This window comes from Ictalurus punctatus, chromosome 10 (genome assembly GCF_001660625.3).
Source record: "Ictalurus punctatus breed USDA103 chromosome 10, Coco_2.0, whole genome shotgun sequence".
NCBI classification, from domain to species: Eukaryota; Metazoa; Chordata; class Actinopteri; order Siluriformes; family Ictaluridae; genus Ictalurus; species Ictalurus punctatus.
Genome location: NC_030425.2, coordinates 30,355,001 through 30,381,920, shown reverse-complemented (window position 1 = coordinate 30,381,920; position 26,920 = coordinate 30,355,001). Strand labels below are relative to the sequence as shown.

General features: G+C 40.1%; 2 protein-coding genes across 4 annotated transcripts in view; one reads left to right on the top strand and one right to left on the bottom strand.

The window, feature by feature from the left end:
- Positions 1-18,109, top strand: part of tub (TUB bipartite transcription factor) — a 55,917-nt gene extending 37,808 nt beyond the window's left edge. For 2 of the 3 annotated variants that reach the window (XM_017478900.3, XM_017478901.3), the window contains exons 2-12: positions 114-165; positions 3,241-3,403; positions 4,894-5,028; positions 8,261-8,431; positions 8,931-9,055; positions 9,518-9,709; positions 10,579-10,691; positions 13,274-13,388; positions 14,080-14,178; positions 14,454-14,625; positions 17,002-18,109. In XM_017478900.3, the coding sequence (XP_017334389.1) occupies positions 114-165; positions 3,241-3,403; positions 4,894-5,028; positions 8,261-8,431; positions 8,931-9,055; positions 9,518-9,709; positions 10,579-10,691; positions 13,274-13,388; positions 14,080-14,178; positions 14,454-14,625; positions 17,002-17,135 (1,471 nt within the window). In that variant the 3' untranslated portion in view covers positions 17,136-18,109. The remainder of the gene's footprint in view (positions 1-113; positions 166-3,240; positions 3,404-4,893; positions 5,029-8,260; positions 8,432-8,930; positions 9,056-9,517; positions 9,710-10,578; positions 10,692-13,273; positions 13,389-14,079; positions 14,179-14,453; positions 14,626-17,001) is intronic. The other variant, XM_017478903.3, reaches the window with a different exon arrangement.
- Positions 18,110-20,641: 2,532 nt separating this feature from the next.
- On the bottom strand, positions 20,642-24,748 carry ric3a (RIC3 acetylcholine receptor chaperone a). Its single transcript, XM_053683070.1, has 6 exons — positions 24,536-24,748; positions 23,381-23,592; positions 23,154-23,232; positions 21,999-22,092; positions 21,694-21,839; positions 20,642-21,465 (listed from the first exon to the last, which is right to left on the bottom strand). Exons 1-6 carry the CDS (start codon positions 24,654-24,656, stop codon positions 20,642-20,644), a joined length of 1,476 nt encoding a protein of 491 aa, XP_053539045.1. The 5' UTR covers positions 24,657-24,748.
- Positions 24,749-26,920: the final 2,172 nt, after the last annotated feature.

Below are 26,920 nucleotides of genomic sequence, written 5' to 3'. Positions count from 1 at the left end.
ACACTTCTTCTAAAGAGCTCAGGATCACTCCCTGAGGAAAATAACCGAGAGCTCGGAGTTGTTCAATAAAATACCATTATAAAAATGTCTTGTTTCTTTCTGTCTCTCCACAGCACCCTGGATGATGAGTGCAGTAACCTCCGGCAGCAGAAGCTGGACAGACAGGTGAGACTTCAGCTCATAAATCATCACCTGTCTCTGTGACTCCTTCTTGTGGAGATGGTACACTGCACCATGTCATAAATCATAGTACTGTGTGTGTGTGTGTGTGTGTGTGTGTGTGTGTGTGTGTGTGTGTGAGAGAGAGAGAGAGAGAGAGAGCAACAGAAAACGCAAGCAAGAAAAAGCACTGACACCACTGAATTTCTTTATTAAAGCCACCTCGTTATGGCGTTTAATTAAGACGCTCTGATGCCTTCCTGTGGACGTCTCAGATCATCAGTGTGCCGTTAGTTATAATAAAAATCCTTCAAATAGAACCTGAACAGAAAAACCTGCATCTCAACATGGTTTCTGTTACAGAATAAAAATAAATCCAGTGCATATTATTGAAACGTACTGTAAGCCCTGAGCTGTGTGGGCGTGTCGGGTTCCACAGTGATTGACAGCCATGTTTCCTGGAAACGGAAATAACCTGGAGTCAGTAGCTGAATGACCAAGCCGAGTGTTTCTGTAAAGTTTTTACATGTGAAAGTCTGTAGAAAGTTGGAGATCCACAGTGTAAGTGTGGAAAATAAAGTCAGACTGTAATCTGTGTTCTCGTGTCTAAATTTAATTTCCCGAAACCCTAATATTCTTCTGTTTTTACATTTTTTATTACAACAAAGCAGTGCCACAGAAGAACTATTTTAGGATCTCTAAAGAACATTTCGATCCAGATTCTGTCATCATTTTGTTGTTGTTTCTACAATAAACTGAATTATTTTCTGCTATAAACTTCCTCCCACGTGATGGACTCGGGCGAGCGCGATGCTAACAGTAAATATCTGCTGAATTGTGGGTTTAGTTCTGGAGGAGAGGACAGATGGATGTTTTCCACGTTACAGTATCTCTACAGCTTTAACGCTCTTTGTTTCAGAATGCTCTGTTTCTGTATCAGTGCAGTAAGATCTCTCCACAGATAGAACGCGTGAGAGAATCATCGCTTTTCAGCCGTAGTGTGGGAGTCTGAGGACATCTGCTTTAAACACTTCTCAGATATAGCTGTCTCATGTGTCTCAGTGTCTCACATCTCATGTCTCAGTTTCTCATGTGTCTCTTATCTCAGGTGTCTCAGTGTTTCATTTGTCTCAGTATCTCATGTCTCATGTGTTAAATCTCATGCATCTGCCTCATGTGTCTCAGTGTCTCATTGCCTCATGTGTCTCATATCTCATGTCTCTTGTCTTATGTGTCTCATGTGTCTCTGTCTCATTTGTATAAGTGTCTCATGGCTCATTTCCTCATGTTTCTCGTATATCGTGTGTCTGTTTCTCATTATCTCAGTGTCTCATGTCTCATGTGTGCCATTGCCTCATGTGTCTGTGTCTCATTGGTCTCATGTGTCTCATGGGTCTCTGTGTCCAATTTGTATATGTGTCTTATGTCTCATGTGTCTCTATGTTTCATTTGTTTCAATGTCTCATGTATCATTGCCTCATGTGTCTCATATCTCATATGTGTCTGTATCTCATTTGTATCAGTGTCTCATGTGTCATTGCCTCATGTGTCTCATATCTCATATGTGTCTGTATCTCATTTGTATCAGTGTCTCATGTGTCTGTCTCATTTTTCTCAGTGTCTCATGTGTCATTGCCTCATGTGTCTCATTAGTCTCAGTGTCTCATGTCTTATGTGTCTGTGTGTTTCATTTGTCTCAGTGTTTCATGTCTCAGTGTCTCAGTGACTCATGCGTCTCATATCTCATGTGTCTGTGTCTCATGTCTCATGTCTCATGTGTCTATATATAAATAATGATGTTCGTGTTTCCTTGGTGGTTTGTCTTTAAATGTGAATATTATTCAGAATGATGGTCCAAACATAGTGAGGACAGACAGACAAATGTCTCATGAATCTCAGTGTCAGTGTGTCATGTGTCTTATATCTCATGTGTCTTAGTGCCTCATGTGTCTCATATCTCATGTGTCTCATATCTCATGTGTCTCAGTGCCTCATGTGTCTCATATCTCATGTGTCTCATATCTCATGTGTCTCATATCTCATGTGTCTCAGTGCCTCATGTGTCTCATATCTCATGTGTCTCATATCTCATGTGTCTCAGTGCCTCATGTGTCTCATATCTCATGTGTCTCATATCTCATGTGTCTCATATCTCATGTGTCTCAGTGCCTCATGTGTCTCATATCTCATGTGTCTCATATCTCATGTGTCTCAGTGTGTCATGTGTCATATCTCATGTGTCTCATATCTCATGTGTCTCATATCTCATGTGTCTCATATCTCATGTGTCTCAGTGTGTCATATGTCTTATATCTCATGTGTCTCATATCTCATGTGTCTCATATCTCATGTGTCTTATATCTCATGTGTCTCTTATCTCATGTGTCTCAGTGTGTCATGTGTCTTATATCTCATGTGTCTCATATCTCATGTGTCTTATATCTCATGTGTCTCATATCTCATGTGTCTCAGTGTGTCATGTGTCTTATATCTCATGTGTCTCAGTGCCTCATGTGTCTCATATCTCATGTGTCTCAGTGTGTCATGTGTCTCATATCTCATGTGTCTCCGTGTCTTATGTCTCAGGGTCTCATGTGTCTATATGAAAATAACGATGTTTCTTTGGTGGTTTGTGTTTAAATGTGAGTATTGTTCAGTATGGTGGTCCAAACACACAATGAGGACAGACACAAGAGTCTTTACTGTGTTCATAGGGCTACATACTGTAACACCTACTTCATGTCCTTCCTGACAGCTGTCTTAAACCTATATAAACATCTACAAAACTTATTCCATTGGACTTCAGCTGCTATAAAATTTTTATGTCTCCTCGTACCAGAAGTACACGGAGCTACAACGCTAGCTGATGTCTGTCGGCACAAACTAAATACAAGTATACAATGTGTGTGTGTTGTGCCAGGAGATGTACTGGCAGCCCATCCAGGCTGTATTCCTGCCTCACACCCAGTGTTCCCGGGATAGACTCCGGATCCACCGCCATCGGGATGAAGCTCTTACTGAAAGTGAGTGAGAGATGATGGGTGATGTAGTGCTTATATATGATGTATGCATGTGTTCCAGCGAGCTCTCTTAGAGCAGAAGCAGAAGAAGAAGCGCCAGGAGCCCCTGATGGTGCAGTCGAACCTGGACGGTCGCTCTCGGACCCGCAGAACACGGCAGTGTGAGGAGCAGGCGCCGCTTGTGGAGTCCTATCTCAGCAGCAACAGCAGCACCATCTACCATGGTAGGAAAAGAGCTGTCAGGTTCCTATCTGTACTCCACTCAGATTCTTCTCTATACAATTGAAACCCAACAAGCTGGAAAACTGAACTCAGATCAGCGTGAAAGAACATCATGTCCCGGCTGCTCTGCTCCGAGTTTATAATACTGACTCGCGCTGCTGGCTTTGTGAAGACCGAGGAATTAATCGCACACTGTTAAACAATGTGTGCTCACAATGCTGCCTCATTCCTGACATATTTAAATTTATTTAAATAAATGTAAATGTGCACTAGCAGGAAAACAACAGCAGCTCAGCGGATGAGGAAGAATTCCTTTTTAATATTTACGCAGTAAAGTGTCAAAACTGTCAAAAATAAACATGAAACTTTTGCATGACATTCACGTGGAACGTCTCCTGCCACGTGTCCTCTTCTCACGTTTCTGACTCACTGAATTTCAGTCTCTGATTGAAAGGGGCTCAGATTTACGGAGACGCGAGTGAAATCGCGAGTGGGAGGATGGTTTGTTGGGAGTGTAGCAGTGATGCAGAATGTTTTGAGCTCTTGCTGATTTTATTTGTGAAACAGATCACCTGGTCAAATTCCCCAGTGATAAAGATATAAATGTGAAAAGTTTCTGTGAACACGAGCAGCTCGTCAGATAAAACAGCCGACACGTCTGTACAGCAGGCATCGCCGTTATTCTTAAAGCTCGCGTCAAAAATGCCATGTGGCTGAATTCCTAAACATTATTTCTTCCTGTAGTCAGCTATACTTCCACAGAACACAAGCCACATCAGGTTCTAATCTCTCTTTAGTCTTCATCTGGAATCATCCGGTTTGTACTTCAGTCCGTACAGGATTTCACACAGTTTTTTCAGAATTTGCGATGCAACTTGCAGAGTTTTTTTGTGTGTGTTTTTTTGCGGAAAACGACTCGGCGAAATTGCAATCGCACAAAATCGTTCTGCACGGTCTTTCGCAGTAATGTTTGTTGGTTACGAGACCTTTTAGCTGTACTCACGTTCGACACACGTGAATCGAAGAGGGCTTCGACTGAACACTGAACGTCTTGGCCCAAATCTGCGGAAAATCTGCAGTAATTTAGAAAAATTGCAGCTCGTCTGAATATTGCAGAGTTTCCTTGATTTTGTGTTAATTTCTACAGTCGGAAAATCCCAAACTCCTGGAGGGACTGATTTCCCCTGAGTTCACTCTTTAATAAACAATTCAAAAATCCAAGCAACATGCAAAACTGGAAAAACAACAAAAAAAGATTTATTGCAACTTTACAGGTTTCAGACTAACACATTCAAACATCTATTGTTTACATCGTTAAGAACAGAAACGCATTGTATTGTGAAACTAAGCAGAATGTTTTATTAACATAATAAACAACTACTAAAACTTTATAGAGCTAATTCTCTAACTTCACCTTCATTTTCACACTGACTCCACCTGATCTCGTGTTCGTGTTTCTCCCACATCGCTCCTCGCGTCCTTCCCTGTGCAGTACAAGAAGCTGAGCAGGAGGAGGACAAGGCTGTAGCGGAGGTTCAGGTTCCTCGCTCAGCTAAAAAATCCAAACCGCTCACGTCGACCCCACAGACAGGCAGCGCCAAGAAGGAGAAAAAGGGCAAGCACAAAGGTCAGCTGGTGGACCTCCATGCCGTTAACACTCCGCATGTGCATGACTGTGTGTGTGTGTGTGTGTGTGTGTTGAAGAGCTTTGTGCCATTCCCAGCTCTGCATGCGCTGTTTGAAGTGATCAGCGTTTTAGAGTTAAAGAGCAAAAAGTAGTTTTAGAGCCAAATTTTCTTTCTTTGGAATTTGTGAATTCATAAACAGTGACAATCTTGATTTTAAAAAAAAAACATGTTAAAGGTTTATCTGCGTCTGTTTGCCGTTATTATCCAGGTGAAGAAGTGTTTGTGGGTTTATTCCTGTCTTGCTCTTGTCTTTAGTCTCAGTGGAATAGAAAAGGACGGAAATATCTGTGAGTTCAGTTGTGTAAAGGAATTCAGGTATTCAGGATGCAGGAGAAGACAGTGAGGTGTTTAAAGACAGAAAGCAGAGGTGTGTACTGAAAGCCCCTTCCAGAAATGACAGATGTATTGGGTAGAATTCCAGAGAGGACTTGGTGTACACGGATAATGTTTCCTGGGTTTATGGGAAGATTACAGCAGTCTCTCATCCACTTCAGCCGACATGTTCTTATTTTTACACTCAAACATGAGGTGCTATTTAACAACACACACTTTTCATCTTAGCGCTGTTTCGACACAAGTTGTGTAACGTCAGAGTAAATATGTGTTAAAGCAAAAGAGGAAAACAACGTGTGCTAAAACATCATGTGTTAAATTACTGTCCAGTCACATCGCAGACTACAGACTGTGTGTGTGTGTGTGTGTGTGTGTGTGTGTGTGTGTGTGTGTGTGTTTTGACGCATCTCTTCACATAATCAGCATTAGACTTGACATTTAGTTATACAGACATGCAGAGAATAAAACTAACATTAGCACAGTCAGACTTTCATTATTTTGTTAGTTAGTGTAGTTACAGTTAGATTGATATACCACTTTTCTATACACTCAAAGTGTTTTACATAGTGTGGGGGAGGGGGTGTCTCCTCAACCCCCACTAGTGTGGAGCCTCCACCTGGAGCCTCCACCTCCAGATCCTCACCTGGACCTAATTATTTACTTTAAATTAGAATTTTAAAGTAGACGTGTGTGTCAGAAGCACAGCTTCATAGCAGATGCGTAATGTGAAATGAATCAGGGTAATGAATTGGGTGTAATGAATCAGTGTAATGAATCAGTGTAATGAATCAGGGTAATGAATCAGTGTAATGAATCAGGGTAATGAATCGGTGTAATGAATCAGTGTAATGTATCAGTGTAACAAATCAAGTAATGAATCAGGGTAATGAATCAATGTAATGAATCAGTGTAATGAATCAATGTAATGAATCAGGGTAATGAATCAGTGTAATAAATCAGAGTAACAAATCAGTGTAATGAATCAGAGTAATGAATCAGTGTAATGAATCAGAGTAATGAATCAGTGTAATGAATCAGGAGCACCATGTCTGGTGCTGTTTCATAAAGCATTTCATTTATCTATCAATCATTTTAAACCATTAACAATAATATATGTAGAACAATAGATTCTTTACTGCTCAGGAAACAAGTACAAAAGTTTTATACACGAGGACTGATGTAGTGCTGTGTTATAAATGACAAATCTTGCAAATCAACATTCAAATGGAATTGAACACCATGCTTTATAGTATGATAAATCTTCCAGAGAGTCTGGAATATATACAGTCATGGGAAAGAGAAGATCCTTCAGTTCTACGTTTTTATTTATCAGGGCCTAAATAACAATTGTGTGGTCTTCAGCAACTTCTATAAACAAATAAATAACTTCAGGTGACAACAAAAACACAACAGATTTCAATTTGGAGACAAATGTGAGGCCATCTGTCCAGCATCTTAATCTGGGCTGAAATTGGGTCATGCAACAGGACAGAGATCCTAAACACACCATCAAATCAACATCTGGATGGAAAAAAAAGAAAAAAAATTAGGGTGTTGGAATGGCCAAGTCAAAGTCCAGACCTCAACCCCATTGAGATGCTGAGGTGGGATCTTAAGAGAACTGTGTGTCCTCAAACATCAATGAACTAGAGCAATGATGTAAAGACGAGGGGACCAGAATTTCTCCAAAACGATCTGAGAGACTGATAAACTCCTCTAGAAAACATTTACTTCAAGACGTTGTTGCTAAAGGTGCTTCTACATGTTACTGAATTATAGGGTGTACTTATTTCTTCCCACCTGCTTTCTGAATATTGGTGTCACCTGAATTTATTTATTTGTATATAGAAGTTGGTTAGGACCACACTATTTTTATTTAGGTCCTGATAAATAAAATCATAGAACTGAAGGAGGGTGTACTTTCTTTTTCCCCTGACTGTAAATAAATATTCAGTTCAGGACAGTAGTCTATGCTCTAACCCTAACCCTAACCCCGCTGCAGTCGGTTTATAAGAACAAACCGTTTTATCAGACATACGGTATAATATATCATTCAGATGTTTTTCAGAAATCAGATTTTAGTCGTGAATATTTGGACCGTCCTGTCTTGTCTGTTTCTCAATCTTTTATTTTTTCCTCTTTAAAAAAAAAATCATAATCATAATCTTTACTCGAGTCATGTGCGCCTCATTAAATTGAGTTGTTTTTTTCCAGTCGCTGTTAGATCTTCTGTCAGGAACAGCAGCCATGTTGGTGGTAATTATTCTCTAAATGCCACACCAATTATCCTGCAGTCACATCACTACTTTTGAAGTAAGATGTCCTCCAGATAGAGCTCAAGGCCGAGTCCCTGCATGTCTGTGTCGTGTTTCAGAGACCAGCACCAGGCCTGCTCTTTTAACATGTAATGACTTGATTGGAGGCGTAATTGAGGTCTGAAGTGATTGAGCAACTGCCGGACAGGAACATTACGGACCGAGTGTTTCTCTGCTGCATGTAGACTAACTGAGAGAAACACAAAATCCCCGCTGACACGAGAATCTCACAAAAGAGCACGCTAATCGATTAGCTGAGAGCGCATTAGCATTTGAAAGCATCAGGATGCGGTGAGAAGATACGTGTGAAGGTCAGAGATGTACAGCAGTAATCAGTGTTACGTTCTTTGGACTTTGTTTCCCGCATGTGTCTCCGTGTCTCAGCATGAGACAATGCATGAAGACATGCGTGCATGCGTGTGTGCATTTGTCTCAGCATGTGTGTGTGTTCTACATGAGAACCCATCAGGCCTCGAGGCTGACCATCAGGTGGTCATGCGTCCGTGTTATGGTCGTACCGCAGGAACTCATGGACCAGCGGTGTTCCAGGACGAGGCCCAGGACCTGAGCAGCCCAATCCAGATTCTCACAGTGGGACATTCCGCTGGACAAGACAGCGACGCTGAGGTCCAGAGCAAAACCGTGTCTCAGGCTCAGAGCAAGCAGGACCTGCGGGTCACAATGCTCAAGAAAGGTACAAGACTGACCGCGTGCTCACACTCTGAGAAACCTGTAGAGGATAAATGTCACTGTAGGGATTTAAGATGTAGGAATCAGTGAGAAACGATGCAGATGTTCCTCTTGGGGAACAGATTGTTTTGATAAAAAAGGGCCATGAACTAAAAAAAAACCTAAAACATGAAAAATAGAGCAAAGTTTATGCTAGGTATAGCTAAAAGTCAAAAGTATAAAAACACTGCTAATCAACTAACCGTCTCACATTAACACCACATTAACACGAGCAACAAGTGACGCGACTGTACACGAGGTGAAGTTACTGTATTCTCTTTCATTCTTAGATAAACAGTGTGCTAGCAGTGGGTTCTTATTGTCTTGTCAAGCAGGAGCATAGAAGAAGCAGATTGATGTTTCTTGAAAATGTCAGCTTACCCAGTGTGAAGTTTGCAGGTTTATCTGCTTGTGAAGCTGATGTTTGGTGATTATGACACGAGAAGCTCTCGATCTTTCTACAGGAATCTCCAGCAGCATGAATTTTGATGAGGAAGAAGATGATGATGATGATGAAGTGAGCTCCAGTTCTTCTCAACTCAACAGTAACACCAGACCAGGCTCGGCCACCAGCAAGAAGTCCAGCAAGGTACAGTAGACCACAGCGCCTCGGACTCACGCTGCTCAGCTCATCTGTGTGTTTAATCACGCCAGTCATCGTGTTCACGGGTGAACTCTGCTCGGGTCACAGATGGAAGTGTGTTTAGAGACGTAAGAAGTTACATTTGAAAGGATTAAGGACCACTGTGTGTGTGTGTGTGTGTGTGTGTGTGTGTGTGTGTGTGTGTGTTAGTGTATTAGATGACACACAGATCCTCTCCAGTCCACTGCAGACGTCACTGCTCCTTCTTTTAGTCACGAGTCTTCACATTTCTGTCTTTAGGGACGCAGCAGCACTTCCTCTGCCCTGGATTCAGCTATGTGGCTAAAAATGTCACACTGCACACAGCTGTATGTTCTCCTCTGCCTCGTGCACTGGCTTTGGACTGAATCAAGCTGTTTATGTAAATATAAATATATATATAAAACTGTCTGTATTCCAATCTGTCAGGAAGCAGCTTCAGCTTCGACACCGGTGACCAACGAGCCATCCATCGATGTGGGCGATCTGGAGGAGTTCACCTTGAGGCCAGCACCGCAGGGCGTGACCATCAAATGCAGAATCACACGGGATAAAAAAGGAATGGACCGGGGCATGTACCCCACCTACTACCTCCATCTTGAAAGAGAAGACGGCAAGAAGGTCAGTAAAGTCGTCCATTTCTCTTTATTCTGCGTTTGATCAAAGAGCTTTGGATTTATTTGGTTTGAAGGCCTACAGCCATGTTGTGTTCCCGTAATTACACGACTGGACAGAAATAGAAACACTTCATTTCTCATTTTAGATCAAGAGTCAGAGACAGTGATTACCAGCCGCGAGATCAAATTTGACCTGATAAATGATTTGGCTTTAAAATGAAGAACGAGCCATTTTAATTCATCAGAAAGTGATTACTCCTGTTTATGTTTAAACAGGAAAATATTCATGTGCCAATACTTTTAAACATGCAATATTTAACTATTTATCACTTTAAATTATTATTATTATTATTATTATTATTATTATTATTATTATTATTTTTATTTCTTTTTACAAATACTTTGTATGTAACACATCTCAAGTGCATTTTTGTTTCTCCAACTCACTCATTTTCACTCAGATGCTCCAATGTCATTAATATTCACAAAGCAGCTTCCTAATGTTCATGAATATTCATTAGCTGACTAAAAACTTGACTTAGATGTTATGGAGCGCTTAGTGCTTGCAGAATAAATGAAGGGTTTATTTACCTCTTTGCAGACAGGATGTGGTGTTATATACTGTACAGTAGTGTGTGAAAATAGCGCGCTAACATCTCTACTTCCAATGATAGGATTTAGTTTAGGATAGAACAGTGCCTCGGATAGGTAGTAAAATCTCTCCCATGTTTTGGTGTGATGAAGACGAAATGTCTGTACCATGTTTTACACCATCGGTCATGCCACTTATCTCCAGAGCTGCTTGATATTTTCATATTTTTAATATAACTGAGCTGTTGTTCAGTGGTTCATTAAAATCATCCCTCGTTGTAGATGTTCCTTTTAGCAGGGAGAAAAAGAAAGAAGAGCAAAACATCCAACTACCTGATCTCCATCGACCCCACTGACCTGTCGAGAGGCGGCGAGAGCTTCATCGGGAAACTCAGGCAGGTTGAAAGAACACGTTCCTCTGCTGAGAGAGAACCTCGGGATGATGGACCAGACTTGTCTTGTGAAGGTTTCTGAGACAAATCAGGAGTTAAAACACAAGCAGATCAACACAAAGCAAACCACAAACACTCTAACTGATAGAAACTAGGACCAGCATGAACGATTAGAACTGCTGATAGAACCGAAATAACGTTCGGAGCAGAAAAACGATAAAGGGACAGCTCTGAGTGGGTGTACTACTAGGACCATATATGGAAATGTGGGCGTGTCTAAGTCTGGATCATCATAACAGAATGCAGTAATATGAGACAGGATAAACTCGTCAGTTATTCCCGTCTGCAGTGTGATATCATGCTAATCAGCGTAGCTCGTTAAACCAGCGTGACGAGGCGTCGCAGCTGTCAGACATTATTTTCCGTCTGTTTTTTGAATCACCGCCTCTAGAAATACGCACAAAGCCACCAACACAGCCTGCGATGCTGCTGACTCACCACTTGTCCTGTAGAGGCTCTCATTCTTAACTTCTTTCAGCACTAGTGCTGTCCACGTTACCACGGAGACGCTGCTGTCAATCATGTGACCCGGCCATGCAATACCTATCAGCTGTAAATGTGAATGTTTGTAGTATATAACTGTATCTAAGGATAAATCTAACCTGAAGGCAATGCTTACGATCATTAATGTCTTATAAATACCTGTGTATATATTTTATAAACATTGCTAAAGACTTAAGAGTTATCCTCCTTTTCGTGTGAAGGTATTCGCAGATGATCTTTTCCCGAGAGATTCATAACACCAATATAATCCAGCAGTATATGAATTAAAAGAACACTGCTGTTAGGAAACTACAAAACAAACCTGGACCCCAGTACTTCAGCTTCATCCTTCATGCTGTAGGACCTGGACCATGGACCTCGTTTCCCAGAATCCACCACAGCATCACAACAGCATTCATTTCCCATCACACACATGTTCAAGATCACCCAATTACTGATTACACAAACCTGGACTCAGTCAAACACACACACACACACACACACACACACACGCACGCACACACACACCATGCCCGCACAGACAACCACACGCACACACACACACACACACAAGCGTCTCTACCTGCCGCTGGTCCTAAACTATTTAACTGTTTAAACCGTTCTCTCTTCTCTCGCCACTCCACTTTCCCACTTGGACTGATCTCAGCGATCGAGGCCGTGGATTAAGATGGACAGTCGACCTTCATCCTGTCGCTCCTCATCCACACACACCTCTGTTACGGCCTGATGACCTTTACTGTGTCCTTTTTAATCTCACTTCCTTAAAGGACTTCGAGAGACTCATTGAATCACATTCAGCCTCTATCATGTTAAATCAATCAATCAAACAATCAATAAGTAAATAAATAAATCGGTGAAATAAAACTTCTCTTGGATGCTGAATCTGATTCTTTAAAACTCAGTGTTTGGGTCAAAGTTAAAGTCACATAGAAAATGATAAAAGTGAAAATAGTTGTCGCAGAAGCCTCATGCTAAGCTAGCTAATTTAAATTTGATGTAAAAAAAAACAAAACAAAAAAAACATTGCTAGCGATATTAGGGGTTTTTCAAATTCGCATAATTCATGTATATTCATGTCCTGTTCGTTTTAATGAGGGTAAAGGAGTAGAGATGTTTCTCAGACTTTTTAGTCGTTCTTGGGCATTAAAGAAAAATATTACGTAATTAATTTTTCTACACAGAAGATTTGTAATGATTTAAAATGAAATATCCAGGAGAACTGAAATGCTCTCGAATAATTAGAGTCAGATTTCATACAGTTGGAATCTGTGTAAATAGACAGACAATCAGACAGACAGACAGACAGACAGACAGACAGGCAGATAGGATAGAAATAGCACCAATGACACATATTTCATGCATATTCCTGTTTATTTTATTGTTAATGGTTTAAAATGATAGATAGATAGATAGAAATAGCACCAATGACATACATACCTGTATATTTGCATATTTCATGCATATTCATGATTGCTGGTGTTTTAATGAAGGTGTAGAGATGATCTCGGCGTTGTTTAAGTCGTTTCTTGAACGTTTAAAACGTGAAACATTTTCATTACTTTACACAAATGACTTGATTAGTTCAGAATGAGAAGTTTAACAGGATTTGAAAGTGTGAACGGTGGAAATCTTCTTAAAGTTAAGCAGCTGCTTTAAAAGTCAGACCTTCAGGCTTCAGGGTTATTATGGGATGGATTTAACGTGGTGTTTAGGTGTTTTCTCTTGCACACACACGGATCTTTATTACAGAACACTTATTATTCCTGGGATGTGTTTTTGAGGAGACGTGGTTCACTTACAGCCACAGCTTTTTATACGGGAATGAGGTATTCATCATCTTATTCATTATTCACAACTCTAAGGAAAGTGCGTTATTTTTAAGAGTAGCCTAATTAGAACATTCATTTTCTGCTCCGTTAGGGTTTATTTCTGAAGGAGAAATGAGGTTAAAATCACAGAGAACTGAAGAGTCGATGTTCTGCTCCATCTGATCCTCCATCTGATCCTCATCTGATCCTCAGGTCGAACCTCATGGGCACCAAGTTTACAGTTTACGACAGCGGGACGAACCCGGTGAAGACCACGTCCAGCTTAGAGGCCAGCAACCTGCGTCAGGAGTTAGCAGCTATCTGCTATGTGAGTGAATTTCACTTGATATTTCTTAGCGAGCTTCAAAGAACCAGACCAAAATGATTTTTTTCCTTTACTCTGCCTTTACTCTAAATAAAGTCAGTCCGTTAGGACTTTTTTGTTTAGTCATTTTTATCAAAAATCTCAAATAAAAGCAAACAAATTCTTCTTCTTGGGAAAATAAATCTCTATTTTTATTGTTCTCTATAGTCTGAGAGAACTCTGGTATCATTGTGTTTGACCATTTCCTGTTTCCCCGAGCTAAATATGAGGCTGCACACATGTAAAATCCCTTCTCCATCATTGTGTGGAAAATAAAGGCACTTTTATACAAAATATACAGATGATTGTTGACTTGTGCGAGTCAGGTAATGGCTATAACACATACAGGTGTCTCCAACCTCGTTACAGGAAGAGACTCTGTGTTGGAATTATTTCGATATTGTGGTAAAATAAAACTACAGCATCCCTATGTGTCATATTTAAACTTCAAATATCACTCATTGCATTTTATTTTATTAATATTCAGGTATCATTTTTGCTTAATTTCCTGATGGGTGCCAATAATTTTGTCCTGTAGTGAATAGCACACGTACACACAGTGAAGGCAGTGTGCTGAAGCAGTGAGACCCCTGGAGGCGACTTCTGGTATGACAATCCTTTAAACTTTTTTTTTTTTTTTTTACATTTTCTTCAGGAGACCAACGTGTTGGGGTTTAAAGGTCCACGGAAGATGAGCGTCATTATTCCGGGAATGAACATGGATCATGAAAGAGTCTGCATTAGACCTCGAAATGTGAGCCTTGCCTTATTTTTAATAAAATGTACAGATTTACAGGGAATTATTAGTGTTAGTACCTGACCAAAAAAATCCAAATCCCTCCACATCTGTCTCACATTTGTCTCACTTCTGTCTCACAGCTGTCTCACATCTGGCTTGTGTCTGTCTCAAATCCGTCTCACGTCTGTCTCACATCTGCCCTATGTCTCTCACACATCAATTTCACATCTGTCTCACATCTGTTTCAAATCTGTCTCACATCTGTCTCACATTTGTCCTGTTTACTGCAGGAGCATGAAACTCTGTTGGCTCGCTGGCAGAACAAGAGCACGGAGAGCGTGATCGAGCTCCACAACAAGACTCCGGTGTGGAACGATGACACTCAGTCGTATGTGCTGAACTTCCATGGCAGGGTCACTCAAGCCTCGGTGAAGAATTTCCAGATCATTCATGACAATGACCGTGAGTTCAGAAAAGTCTTTCAACTAACAATTACATTCGGGAGGTTTTGGTTTCGGAGACACCACCAGGTCTTTAACCGTTAACACTGAGGCCAAGATTAACATTAACATTCATTTACACTTCAGCGTCTCTCACTTCACCTCATCAGCTTTTTTGATGTCACAGGTAGGAATCACGCTCTCACACATAAATACTGAGAAGAGTCTCACCTTCCAGAAGAACTTATAAAGCTTTTAAAGTGTCTTCAATTTATAACACAAGTCTGTTCAACTTAGAGCTGCTGTTTGTAACTTTAAAAAACCCCAACTGTAATAATAATATAACCTTAAAGACACTGTGGAGAAACTGGGATTAATAGTATGACTGTGCATCAGATCAGGATAGGTGTGATAGTTTCTGTTCACAGATGAAATGTAACTGGATGTTCCCTCAATTAATTAAAATGAGTCGTAAATTATCCCAGTTCACCACAACACTCTGTACCTGTGAGCCTCTAGATCTGCTCCTTTACCTAAGAAAAAAATGATTCCCAAAAAGCTTGAGCAAAGAAATATGTTTTCAGACTGTGTCTGAGTCCCGAACACTAACTGGAAGACTGTTCCATAACTGTGGGGCTCTATAAGAGAAAGCTCTTCCCCCTGCTGTAGCCTTCACTATTCCAGATACCAACAAACAGCCTGCACCTTTTGATGGAAGTAGGCGTGGCGGATCACAAAAGACCAAAAGGTCGCTCAGGTACTGTGGCGCGAGACCATTCAGTGCTTTATCATTCAATAATAGTATTTTATAATCAGTGTGAAATTTCACTGGGAGCCAATGCAGTGTGGATAATATCAGTGTGATATGGTCGTATCTTCTGGTTCTAGTTAGGACTCTAGCAGCTGCATTCTGGACTAACTGGAGCTTGTTTATATTCCTATTGGAACATCCAGACAGTAAGGCATTACAGTAATCTAGTCTAGAGGTGACGAAAGCATGAACTAGTATTTCTGCATCATGTAGTGACAATATGTTTCTTATCTTAGAAATATTTCTGAGATGAAAGAAGACTATCCTAGTAATATTATCTACATGAGCATCAAATGATAGACTGGAGTCAATAATCACTCCGAGGTCTTTTACTGCTGCACATGATGAAACAGAAAGTCCATCCAGAGTTACTGTGAGATCGGAAAGATTACTTCTAGCTACACGTGGTCCTAGTACAAGTTCTTCTGTCTTATCAGAATTAAGTAAGAGGAAGTTGATAAGCATCCAACGTCTAATTCTAGTCCAGGCTCTTGTCATATCAAAACTGGACTACAGCAACGCAATGCTCTCGGGTCTTCCAGCAGCTCCATCAAACCCCTTCAGATGATTCCGAATGCAGCAGCACGCCTCGTCTTCAACCAGCCCAAAAGAACCCATGTCACACCCCTCTTCATCTCCTCCACTGGCTTCCTGTAACTCAATGTGCTCTCATACAAGACCTTGCAGCACCCCCCTCCCTCAACACTCTCCTCGAGGTTTATGTTCCCTCACACGTTCCTCACACGTTCCCACATTGCTGCTGTGTAATGATTGTGATTGTGTGCTTCTTTCTGTAGGGGTTTTATTCCTAGTTAATTTTGCTACTGTGTTGAATAGAAATCTCGAATTGTTTTGTTTTCTCCTATTAAGGTGGAGCGAGAGACTTTTCTATCATCACTAAGAGATTTTCTGTAGTTCAGTAGACTCTCCTTCCACGCTGTTTGAAATGCTACCAGTTTGGTTTGACGCTTTACGTTCTAATTGTCGAGTGGTCTGTTTTAAGGTTCGCGTTTGATCGTTATACCAGGGTGCTAGCTTTTTCTCTCTAATTAATTTTCTTTTGAGTGGAGCCGCTCTATCTAGCGTGTAGCGGAGCGTTGACTCTAAGCATTCAGTCTCCTGATCGAGTTCTATCGGATCAGACGGTGATCCAAATCTAATTGATGTCTCTGGGAGGTTATTGATGAAGCTCTGTGCAGTATCTGACGTGAATGTACGTTTTACTTGAATGTACGTTAGTGAGGTGAGGTGGACATATTATGATCAATACGTATTTAAAGGAGATGAGATGATGGTCTGAGATCTGAGCTGCTGTGAGTTATATTTCACTGTAACTCATACCATCACTTATAGAACTGTGTCAGTTGAAAACTGTTTAAAAATCAGTTCCCCCATTCTTTTTTAAAAGCTGATTTCAAGTAAATGACTAAAACATGCCAGTGTGAAGAATGTTCCTGTCATTCACTGTAAAATGGGGTGTAAAATGTAGGCGTAAAATTATGAACTGGTTTTTACAGTTTAAATGTTTTAAACATTGTATTTGTAATATATCCACATCAATAAATGGTTTCTACTTTGTGTGTTTAGCGGATTATATCGTGATGCAGTTTGGCCGAGTGGCCGAGGACGTCTTCACTATGGACTACAACTACCCCATGTGTGCGCTGCAGGCCTTCGCCATCGCTCTGTCCAGCTTCGACAGTAAACTGGCCTGTGAGTAACTCAGTAACTCCTAAGACAAGTGGACGTGTGAGAGGACGTCCTGATTCCCTCAGAAGGACTTCAGTGACCTGTAGGAGTCCTGATTTAACTCAAACCCCTGCGAGAGCACACAGGAGCTCAGACTGACCGCGCTCCGGACCTGGGAGAGCTTCTTTCTGCTTTTTGGGGTGGCGCTGAGGGAAAAAGCACAAAGACCGACCCACCAATTCTTTTTGATGTTAAATTTTCATGTTAAAATGAAATATTGTGTAACTTCAATGCTACAGCACATGCGTTTGTATTAGCGGTGAAATCTCATCGTCAGTCTCATCGCTGGATTAACTGCAGTTTTCTGAGTAACGCTAACGCTGAACACGCTAACGTCACCACTGAGCACTTCCTAACGAGGCCTAATATCACTTTATATACTCCGTCATTCTAACATCTTAATGTTGGACTTATTCTAATTTTGTAAAGTAATATTGAACATGAGTGTGTGTGTGTGTGTGTGTGTGTGTGTGTGTGTGTGTTTATGACTAACTTCAGCCATGTAACGTGTCATCGCAATGCTTTATAACAGCCTCATGCCGTCTGTGTGATGTGTTTTGTATTTCTATTTTATTTATGTATTTATAGATCATTCATCTCGCTGCTGTGGTTTTATTCAACACCACATGAACTCAACACTCAACACTGAAAAATACCTGAAGACAGAAGCAGTGCTTAATGGCATTTAAACTGAGAGCTGTGTAAACAGTAAACACACAGATGCACGACTCGGTCTGAACAGTGCACTTTATCCTGAGTGTTGCTGTTGTGTGTGTGTGTGCGTGTGTGTGTGCGTGTGTGCTTGTGTGTGTGTGTGTGTGTGTGCGTGCGTGTGTGTGTGTGCGTGTGTGTGTGTGTGTGTGTTCTCAGTCCTTGTCAGTGTGTATCTCAGTGAAAGAATAAATTACAACAAACAGAAAATAAATTTACTGAATAAATCCTGAAACTTGCCTATAATTGAGGTGTAAATAGCAGCTGGTACACAAATCAGAACCGGTTTAAATCTGAACACACTGGGTCACTGGGTCACTGGGACACGGGCACTTTGGTGAACACGCAAACAAACATATTTTGTGTATATCTATTTATTTATTTCTAACAAATAACAGCCTAATTAATCAATAAACAAGTCAATTAAGTACTTAATTAATGAATCAATCAGATAATTAATCAATTTATACATTTTTATTTTCATGAACGAGATTTTTTAAAAATATTGTGGAGCATATTGGAAACAGAATCACATTTGTTTTATAGCATAAAGAACATTTAAATATATACAGTATATACACACATTATATGTGTCTCAATGATACACATATTTAAATTGCTCTTTTTAAGCCGCAAACATAGCTAATGTCACAATATAGCATAAAGAATAAACTATACTGGTGTCACTTTGATAGATTGTTTCTTAACCAAAAATCACTTCCTGTCACAGTAAAGACATTTCAAACAGCCAACCTCGTGACTATACCTCCACCTGAAAACGTCATGAAGTCGGAGCGTTCACAAACGTGTTGTTACACAGAAATGTGTACAAAAGATATCAGACCCTCAGTCCACTGTACGCCGAGGCCGAGACTCAAACTACATGAACCAACACACTGTATACACCGAGGAAGAAAAAACAGTGCTACTGCTGTCTAATATTAAACTCAAATATTATTTATATATTTATATATATATTAAACATGTTTGTATTCTCTGTAATAGTATTATGCAGGAAGAGAAAGAGAAAATCAGCAGTTAGGACACTTCAGAGAAATGATTCTGTCCATCACTCCACAATCCCAATTCCCTCTTTCACCAAAATCAAAGACAAGAACAAAGAAGAAAAGGAACACAAGAACGCTCGGGCCATTACTGAAATATTCAAACATTCCCTGTAAAATGTAAATTTAATCAGTCTGTGTTCAGGTCCTGGATTAAATCTGTCTTAAACATCACTGTGATTTACAGCTGACTCACGTCTCACCTCGCTCACCGCAACGCACACGTATAGTGTCAGAAATTCACATTTTAAACTATTTATGTAGGTAATAAGTGTTTAATACCTTCAGAGCGTTAGACTAAATTCAATCTAAACAATAAAACTAACGATGTTTTACAAAGGGAAACCTCTAATGTTCCTCAGCTGTTCTGCGTTTTCATTCAATTCCACCATCAGCTTTTCTGAGTTCACGTCCTGTCGAGGATTAGTGCTGGAATCAAACAAATACCAGCAAGAAACATCCCATCACACCGCACTTCTCGGCTCTGATCATCACACCGCACTTCTCGGCTCTGATCATCACACCGCACTTCTCGGCTCTGATCATCACACCGCACTTCTCAGCTCTGACCATCACACTGTGACGCAGGAGTGAAGAGACCGAGGAAGCTGGGAGCAGGAGATGTCATGGAAGATCTAATAAATAAATAAATGAACCTCGACTGCATTTTAAAGGTTATTTTCTAACAGTACAGAAAGAAATCCAGATAAAATCTTACTTAGTGTTTAGTCGTGAAGTCACAGTGCCAGCGCTCTGACTGCCAGAAGAAGATGTTTAATAAGAAACGGGTTTAAAAGATGTGCTACAGAGAAGAAACATGTCGTAGCATGTTAAAGAATATAACACACACGATGCCGTGAGTTCGGGCGTGGCACACCACATGCCTTCGCAACAGGTTTATTTGAGCTGCTCCTCATTAATATTCAGCGACAATCCAGAATTTCACTGTAAAACACAAAAGCCACGATTCACTAAAAGGTTCGAAAGATTTTGGTGTAAAAGCAGTTACACAAATTAAAAGTTTATTTAATGGAACACACGAAGGATTGTGTTTCTCACACCAGCAAGTTTGCTTTAATAAATATGACATTTGGAATGTTTTTACCCAAATAGTAGGCGGAGTCAATGCAAACACATTCTTTTATGAATAATTATTAATTTAAGATGAACACGACTGAAGGGCAGGTATTAAATGTGCACAGATTGTTTCTGCTGTTAATGATGAGAGAAACAGTATGTGGAAATAACTTTGTACATGACATCATTTAAGTCATTATTCCTTCAACATGTCACACAGAGTTTATTTCATTCAGCAGACGTCCTTACCCACAGTGACTTACATTCACCTCATGTATACAGCTGACGTTACAGATTCTACGACTCTGGTTTTGAGTTTGTTTGTAGATTACCCGAGACACGCCCGAACCACGCCTAACCCACACCTGTTTATGACCACGCCTTAGTTTTGTGATTTAGATTGTCTTCCTGTTTTATATAAAGTTCACCTGCACTTGCATCTGTCTCTGACACCTCACACCTTCCAACATAATTATTGCGAAAAACTCCTGGAAAAACAAACGAACAAACAAACAAACAAACAAACAAACAAACAAACACTCTCTGACGCTACAGTAAAAGTAAATGATTATCAGAGTCCGGATGAAATAAATAATGATGAGTTATTTCTGGACACTGTTGGAAGATCAGGTTGGTTTTCCTTTGTTCATGTTCTTGCAGCGCATCCTGAGCCCTGGAGCTTCTCCTGATTGTTCAGAGTTCATCACAGCTTCAGGTTTATATGTGAGAAGGAAGTCGATCAGATCGACTTCCTGGTCTTCAGGATCACATGTGAACTGAGTACTGAAGTCCAGACGCTCGGCCTCCATCAGTGGGTTGTCCTCCTCCATCTCCATCTTATTTAGATCATCATCTTCATCCCACTTATCTTCCTCCACATCATCATCATCATCATCATCACCATCACTATCATCTTCAGGAGTGTCTTCCTCCACCTCCTCATCTTCATAACTGCAGCCAACAGCGCCTCCTTTTGGGTAGTGGAAGATGTGCCTGTGATTACTGAACGTTATCTGTCTTCTCCTGCTGGATGTTTCTCCTTCGTTCTGATTTCCTGCCAAATTTGGTGTCTCCTCTTCATCAGTAGAATTATCAGCCAGACATGGTTGGTCTTCACCAACTTCCTCCTCTTCCTCTTCATCCTGTTTATAATCTTCTTCATCAGCATCATCTTCATTATCATCTGTTTCTTCTCCTTTTCTTATGTGTGTCTGTTTGAGTTCACCATCACCCTTCATCCCTTTAGGACCATCTTCATCTTCACTGGACTTGTCCTTCACTTCTTCTGTCTCTTCTTCATTCTTTTCATCCTCCTCATCTTCTCTCTCTATTCTTTCAGCCAGTTCCTCAGGTGAAGGAACATCTCCGTATGGCTCCTCCAAGATGACACTTGGGTATCGACGTCTGCAAAGTGGCACCTCATACCGAGGAAAAGTCTCTTCTGGATATCCTGAGGAGGCAAAGGACAAAATCACACGCTCATGAAGATGTCTTTCAAATCATTTGAGACGTTCATGAGTAAAGGAAGCTCTTCAGATGAGTGGCAATGTGTCTATAAGCCAATACTAGTTCAGTCATGTTGAGCTGTGAAGACTTTATTCACTGATCCTGGATTCAGAATACCTTCAGAGACAGAATGGCATTAGAAGCTTGATCAGGTCAGTGTGCGATGTTTTACCCTCCCAGTCTGCAGAATACGGGGTTTCCTCAGCTTCCACCTCAGGAGTGACGTCTTCCAGCGGCCGTCCCTCCACCAACATGTGTGTGATCTTCCTCAGATGCTGGAGTTTTCTCGTCTCTCGTCCACTTCTGTAGTTACGACACCTGTGACCAGGAAAATACATGAAGATCAGAGCAACCTCCTGAGATATACAGTATACACACATCGTCCCTCTTCCCTCGTCCTGGACCTCTGTGAGCTCTGAGATCGCTCAGGTGAGAAATTTAGATAAACCTTTCGTTTTCAGAGAAACGTTTCTTTACCTTGCAAGACTTTGGACAGATTTTGATGTTCTCCTCTCTCGCTGTCCTTCCATCTGTTGTAATCTGGTCTGTAGATGAACCATCTCGTCTTCAGCTGGAATCAACAGTTACACAAGTGTGTACAGATGTACTGAGGTCCTACAGGAATAATGTACTGACTCTGAGTCTTAACTGACTCCAGCGTCTGAAACTCAGTGACTCTGGGCTCCAGACTCCGGTTCTACAGACCACTGTGATGTAAAATAACACGTCTTCTCCAGTCCGTGCATCTGTTGAACAGAGCTCCGTTCTTATCCTAAAGACCTGCAGATAATTGGTATCAGAGGCTGCTGAGCTGCTCGTGCTTTTATAATCCGGGTTTAACAACAGAATAAAAGTCCCTCGAGGCTGCAAGAAGATTTGAATCAAGCTCATCATGTGCGAAAGCAACAGCATCAGGAGGTTAATGAAGAAGTAAGAATGGAAACAGCACTGCGAGTGCACCGAGCAGCTGTTTTATGATGAGGAGTTTTACAGCTGAGTATTTGGTCAAAAACACTGTTTCTAGAAACTAAAATAATTTTTAAGGATTAAAATAACGTCTGTGGTTAGTTTAAATATTATTTAGGGTTGTAGAAAGTCTGATTTTCCACAACATTTTCATATTGACCTGAATATAAGATGATGAAGTTTTATATTTTGAAATGTTAAAAAAAAATTATCCAAACTTTCTAATTACAGTGACGTGTTTGATCAAATTGTACACAATTAAATGCTCCTAATAGTTTACTTTATTAAGTATTATTATAATTTCTTGTAGAAAATACTCTTATTTTAAAAGGCGTGTATCATGCTAGTGCTGGTTTTGGCCACATGGCCACCCTGGACTAGTCACATGACCAGGATGAGTCACATGACCAGGATGAGTCACATGACCCTTACTCACACTCACCTGTTCTGTGTTTCTGCTTGATTAGCGTTCCTATTTAAGCTCTCTGTTGTGTGTTCTGTGCAGTGGGGTGTCTAGAATGTTGTTCAGTTTGTCCTTTGTGGAAGGTGCCACGACTTTGTGGAATTGATGTGTTGTGAGATTGATGGTAAGCAGTTTCTCAAATGATTTGAATAGATGATTCAGTAAATTCTGTATTTCACATTTGATCACCTGCTTAAACTTACGCATTTCCTGTGCTGTGTGTTCGGGAACCGCGGTGGAGGATCCAGGAGTTTGGTTTGTAGCTCGGTCTTCACGTGTAAGCTGTCGAGGAAATAAAGTCAAATTTAAAGAGGCCACGTATAAAACTCACAAAGACCGTAACAATGATCAAATCAGCGTTCTGCAGATGAGCACGTCGCTCAGGCACCCTCCTTATCAAAATCTTCAGTTTTATTTAGATTTTATTTACTTTGTAGAAGATGTAGACGATGTAGAGGAAAATTCCGAAGCCATAAATCGGAGTGATTTGAGCGAGGAGTGAAGATTTCCGAGAAGTCTTCGTCGGGGAGAAGGTCTGAGGGGTCTGACTTCTTGTATAAAATGATCCAGGTGTCCACTGATCATCTCCTGCAGATGCACCATGGCCATATCTTAAAGCAGGAAGGCTTCCTGGACCAACTGCTGAAACGCACACACGCACAGAGCACAGAGCACAGAGCACAGAGTTGTGTTCATGGCTGAAATGTTTTCTTTTTGCACTAAAAGCTTATAAAACTGATCATCTCCGTTTCATTCCTCTTCAGTGTTCATTACTGATCTGGAAGTTTAGCTGCAACAAGAAATGACAATAAATCTTAAACAAATCTGTAAATAGTTTCTCCAGGAACTTTTTTTTTTTTTTTGAGGAAAAAAAGTTAAAAATCAAAATAAAATCTGTTTCTGGGAAAAAAAATCCTTCAAAATCAGACCAAATTTTCCAGTACATGTCTGAGGTATCTTTACTGTGTACATATGCAAATGTTACACACACACACACACACACACACACACACATATATATAAGTTATATAGTTATATTATGTTTACTTTTGTGTGTACATCTATTGCCTATTGAGGATCAGTCTCTCCTTGGGCACTGAATGGTCCAGGACCGGCGCTGCTGTCAGTATTATCTCTGTTTCACATTCTGAAGTGTTATAACTCTTCGTTTTAAAGCTGTTGTAGCGCAAAATCATTCATTCTGTTAATATAATACAGTTAAAACCAGATTTAATTCTAAATGATCTACATTTATATGGTGCTTTTTAACCTTAACAGTTTTACAAAGCGCTTTACAATGTCTCATTCACACACACACCAGTGGCAGCAGATAAACCATGCAAGGTGTTAGCCTGCCATCGGGAGCAACTTGGGGTTCAGTGTCTTGCCCAAAGACACTTCGGCATCGGCATGTGGAGTCATGTGGACCGGGAATCAAACCGCCAACCCTACGATTCGTGGGCAAACCGCACTACCACCTGACCCACAGTGAGGCAGAATTTAAGAGGAAGAATGAAGTGCATGGAGATGGGAGCTGGGAAAGCAATTAGGATTTAGGATTTGGGTTTTTTTTCAGTGCCCTTACCCTCTGACTGAAGAACCACCTTCTCCTTCCCTGCAGATAAAAACAGTTTGGGCAAAAACAGAGCCACGGAGAGGACGAGGCAAGAGAGCAAAGTGATCCTCAGAATCCCTGAAACCAACATTTTAGCTGAAAGACTGGGTTCTGAGATTAAATCCAGATTAACAGTGACGTCACCATGTAATAATGTCTCTCCACTCTGGGATTAATCCATCATCTACAGCCAAAGAGTGATGAGGTAAAGTTATTGTTATTATTAGAACATATATATTTCTATAATAATAATAATAATAATAATAATAATAATAATAATAAATGTTGTTTGTGTATTAATGGTTGCAGAGACTGTGTGTGTCCACCAGATGGCGCTGCTGTCAGTGTTTTTGCATCTCTGGGATCTTCAACAAGCTCGTGTCTCCTGGTTCTGCTGAGGTTAGAAAATAAATACATGTAACCTGCTGCACATCTCTACATTCGAAACTTGATCAAATCTCGTTCAATACTTTGAGGATAAAGAATTTGTAAACGATCATTTAATGTAAAATATTTTGTGATATGACACTCATGCAAAACTAGAGTAAATGGAAAAGAAAAGAAAAGTAATGCAGGTGATTAATCCTTGCCTGCATGTGAGAAGTTGCCTTTGGGGAAATGATCTACTTAAGGAAAGAATGACCGCTAACATTGCTTATATTTTACATTTGAAGACAGATGTTCTGCAGAAGTTCCCCCAGTCCACCATCATCAGGTCTCAGTGTGTTAGAAATCATGTTTTTTGGCATAAACCCAGTTTTTTCCCTCCACTTTCCCAATTATAATCTCTAAATCCTCTGAAAGCAGCATCACCAGAGACGTGGCTTATGGCCTGATTATCAGGACAACATTATTTTAGTAGAGATTTCAGCGGACCTACAGGCGTATCCAACTGAATCTACTGTTAGGTTTTTTTTTGTTTTTGACAAGTTATATATTTATATATTTATTTTTAGTTAGTGGAAGTTTTTAACTTGGTTTTTAAAACTTTTCAATACAAGGATATTAAGGATTTAATTTATTGTTCCTCTGACTTTCAAGTTTCTTTTTCTCTGCTTTTTTGAAGATAGAAAATATCATTTCAGGTTTTAATTTTCCTATTAGTCTTGTCAGCTCAACTGTAAATTGGCCAAAGTGCTATTTCTGTATTCGGGAATAGTAATTACAGCGCTGTTAAAATAAGCTCTCGGTTCTCATGGAAACTTAAAAACATATCATGTTGTATTTGCTGAGGAAATATGCCTTGCTAATGGAGAAGTGTAAAAAATAGCAACTTGTGCACAGAGAAAGAAAATCTGACAGGAAGTGATGCATTTCTATACTGAGCAGAATCTGAGGAAAAATGTTATAAAAATGTCAACGTAAAGAATAAAACGATGTAGAGATGATGACACTCCAATGATGTAATTATGAAATAGTAACGTTGTAGTAACGATGTAGTGATGGTGTAGATACGATATAGTGATGGTGTAGTGAAGATGTATTGATGTAGGTACAATGTAATAATAATGTAGTTATGCTGTAGTGACGATATAATGACGATGTAGTAATGATGTAATAACGCTGTAGTGGTGATATAGTGATGTAGTAATGATGTAGTGACGATAAATTAATGTAGTGATAATGTAGTGATGCTGTAGTGGTGATATAGTGATGTAGTAATGATGTATTGACGCTGTAGTGGTGATATAGTGATGTAGTAATGATGTATTGACGCTGTAGTGGTGATATAGTGATGTAGTAATGATGTAGTGACGATAAATTAATGTAGTGATAATGTAGTGACGCTGTAGTGGTGATATAGTGATGTAGTAATGATGTATTGAAGCTGTAGTGGTGATATAGTGATGTAGTAATGATATAGTAACGCTGTAGTGGTGATATAGTGATGTAGTAATGATGTATTGACGCTGTAGTGGTGATATAGTGATGTAGTAATGATGTATTGACGCTGTAGTGGTGATATAGTGATGTAGTAATGATGTATTGACGCTGTAGTGGTGATATAGTGATGTAGTGACGGTAAATTGATATAGTGATAATGTAGTAATTATGTAGTGATGATGTAGTAATGATGTAGTGATGATGAAATGGTGTAATGATGCTGTAGTGACGATATATTGATGATGTAATGATGATGCCATGACGCTGTAGTCATGATATATTAATGGTGTAGTGATGATGTAGTGACCCTTTACTGACGATGTTGTGACACTGTTTTGACGTTGTATTGACACTGCAGTGATGCTGTATTGATAATATAGTGATGTATTGATGATGTAATGATGATGCCATGACGCTTTAGTGATGATATATTAATGATGTAGTGACACTGTATTGACGATGTTGTGACGC

What these genes read in the sequence shown, in the direction of transcription:
- ric3a (XM_053683070.1), bottom strand. Translation starts at nt 24,656, where the DNA reads ATGTTGGTTTCAGGGATTCTGAGGATCACTTTGCTCTCTTGCCTCGTC. An exon ending in TCGTCTACATCTTCTACAAA is followed by an intron (nt 23,233 to 23,380) that starts GTAAATAAAATC and finishes TTTCCTCGACAG; the next exon opens with CTTACACGTGAAGACCGAGC. An exon ending in ACACACAGCACAGGAAATGC is followed by an intron (nt 22,093 to 23,153) that starts GTAAGTTTAAGC and finishes TGTTGATTCCAG; the next exon opens with CTGAAGACGAGATGGTTCAT.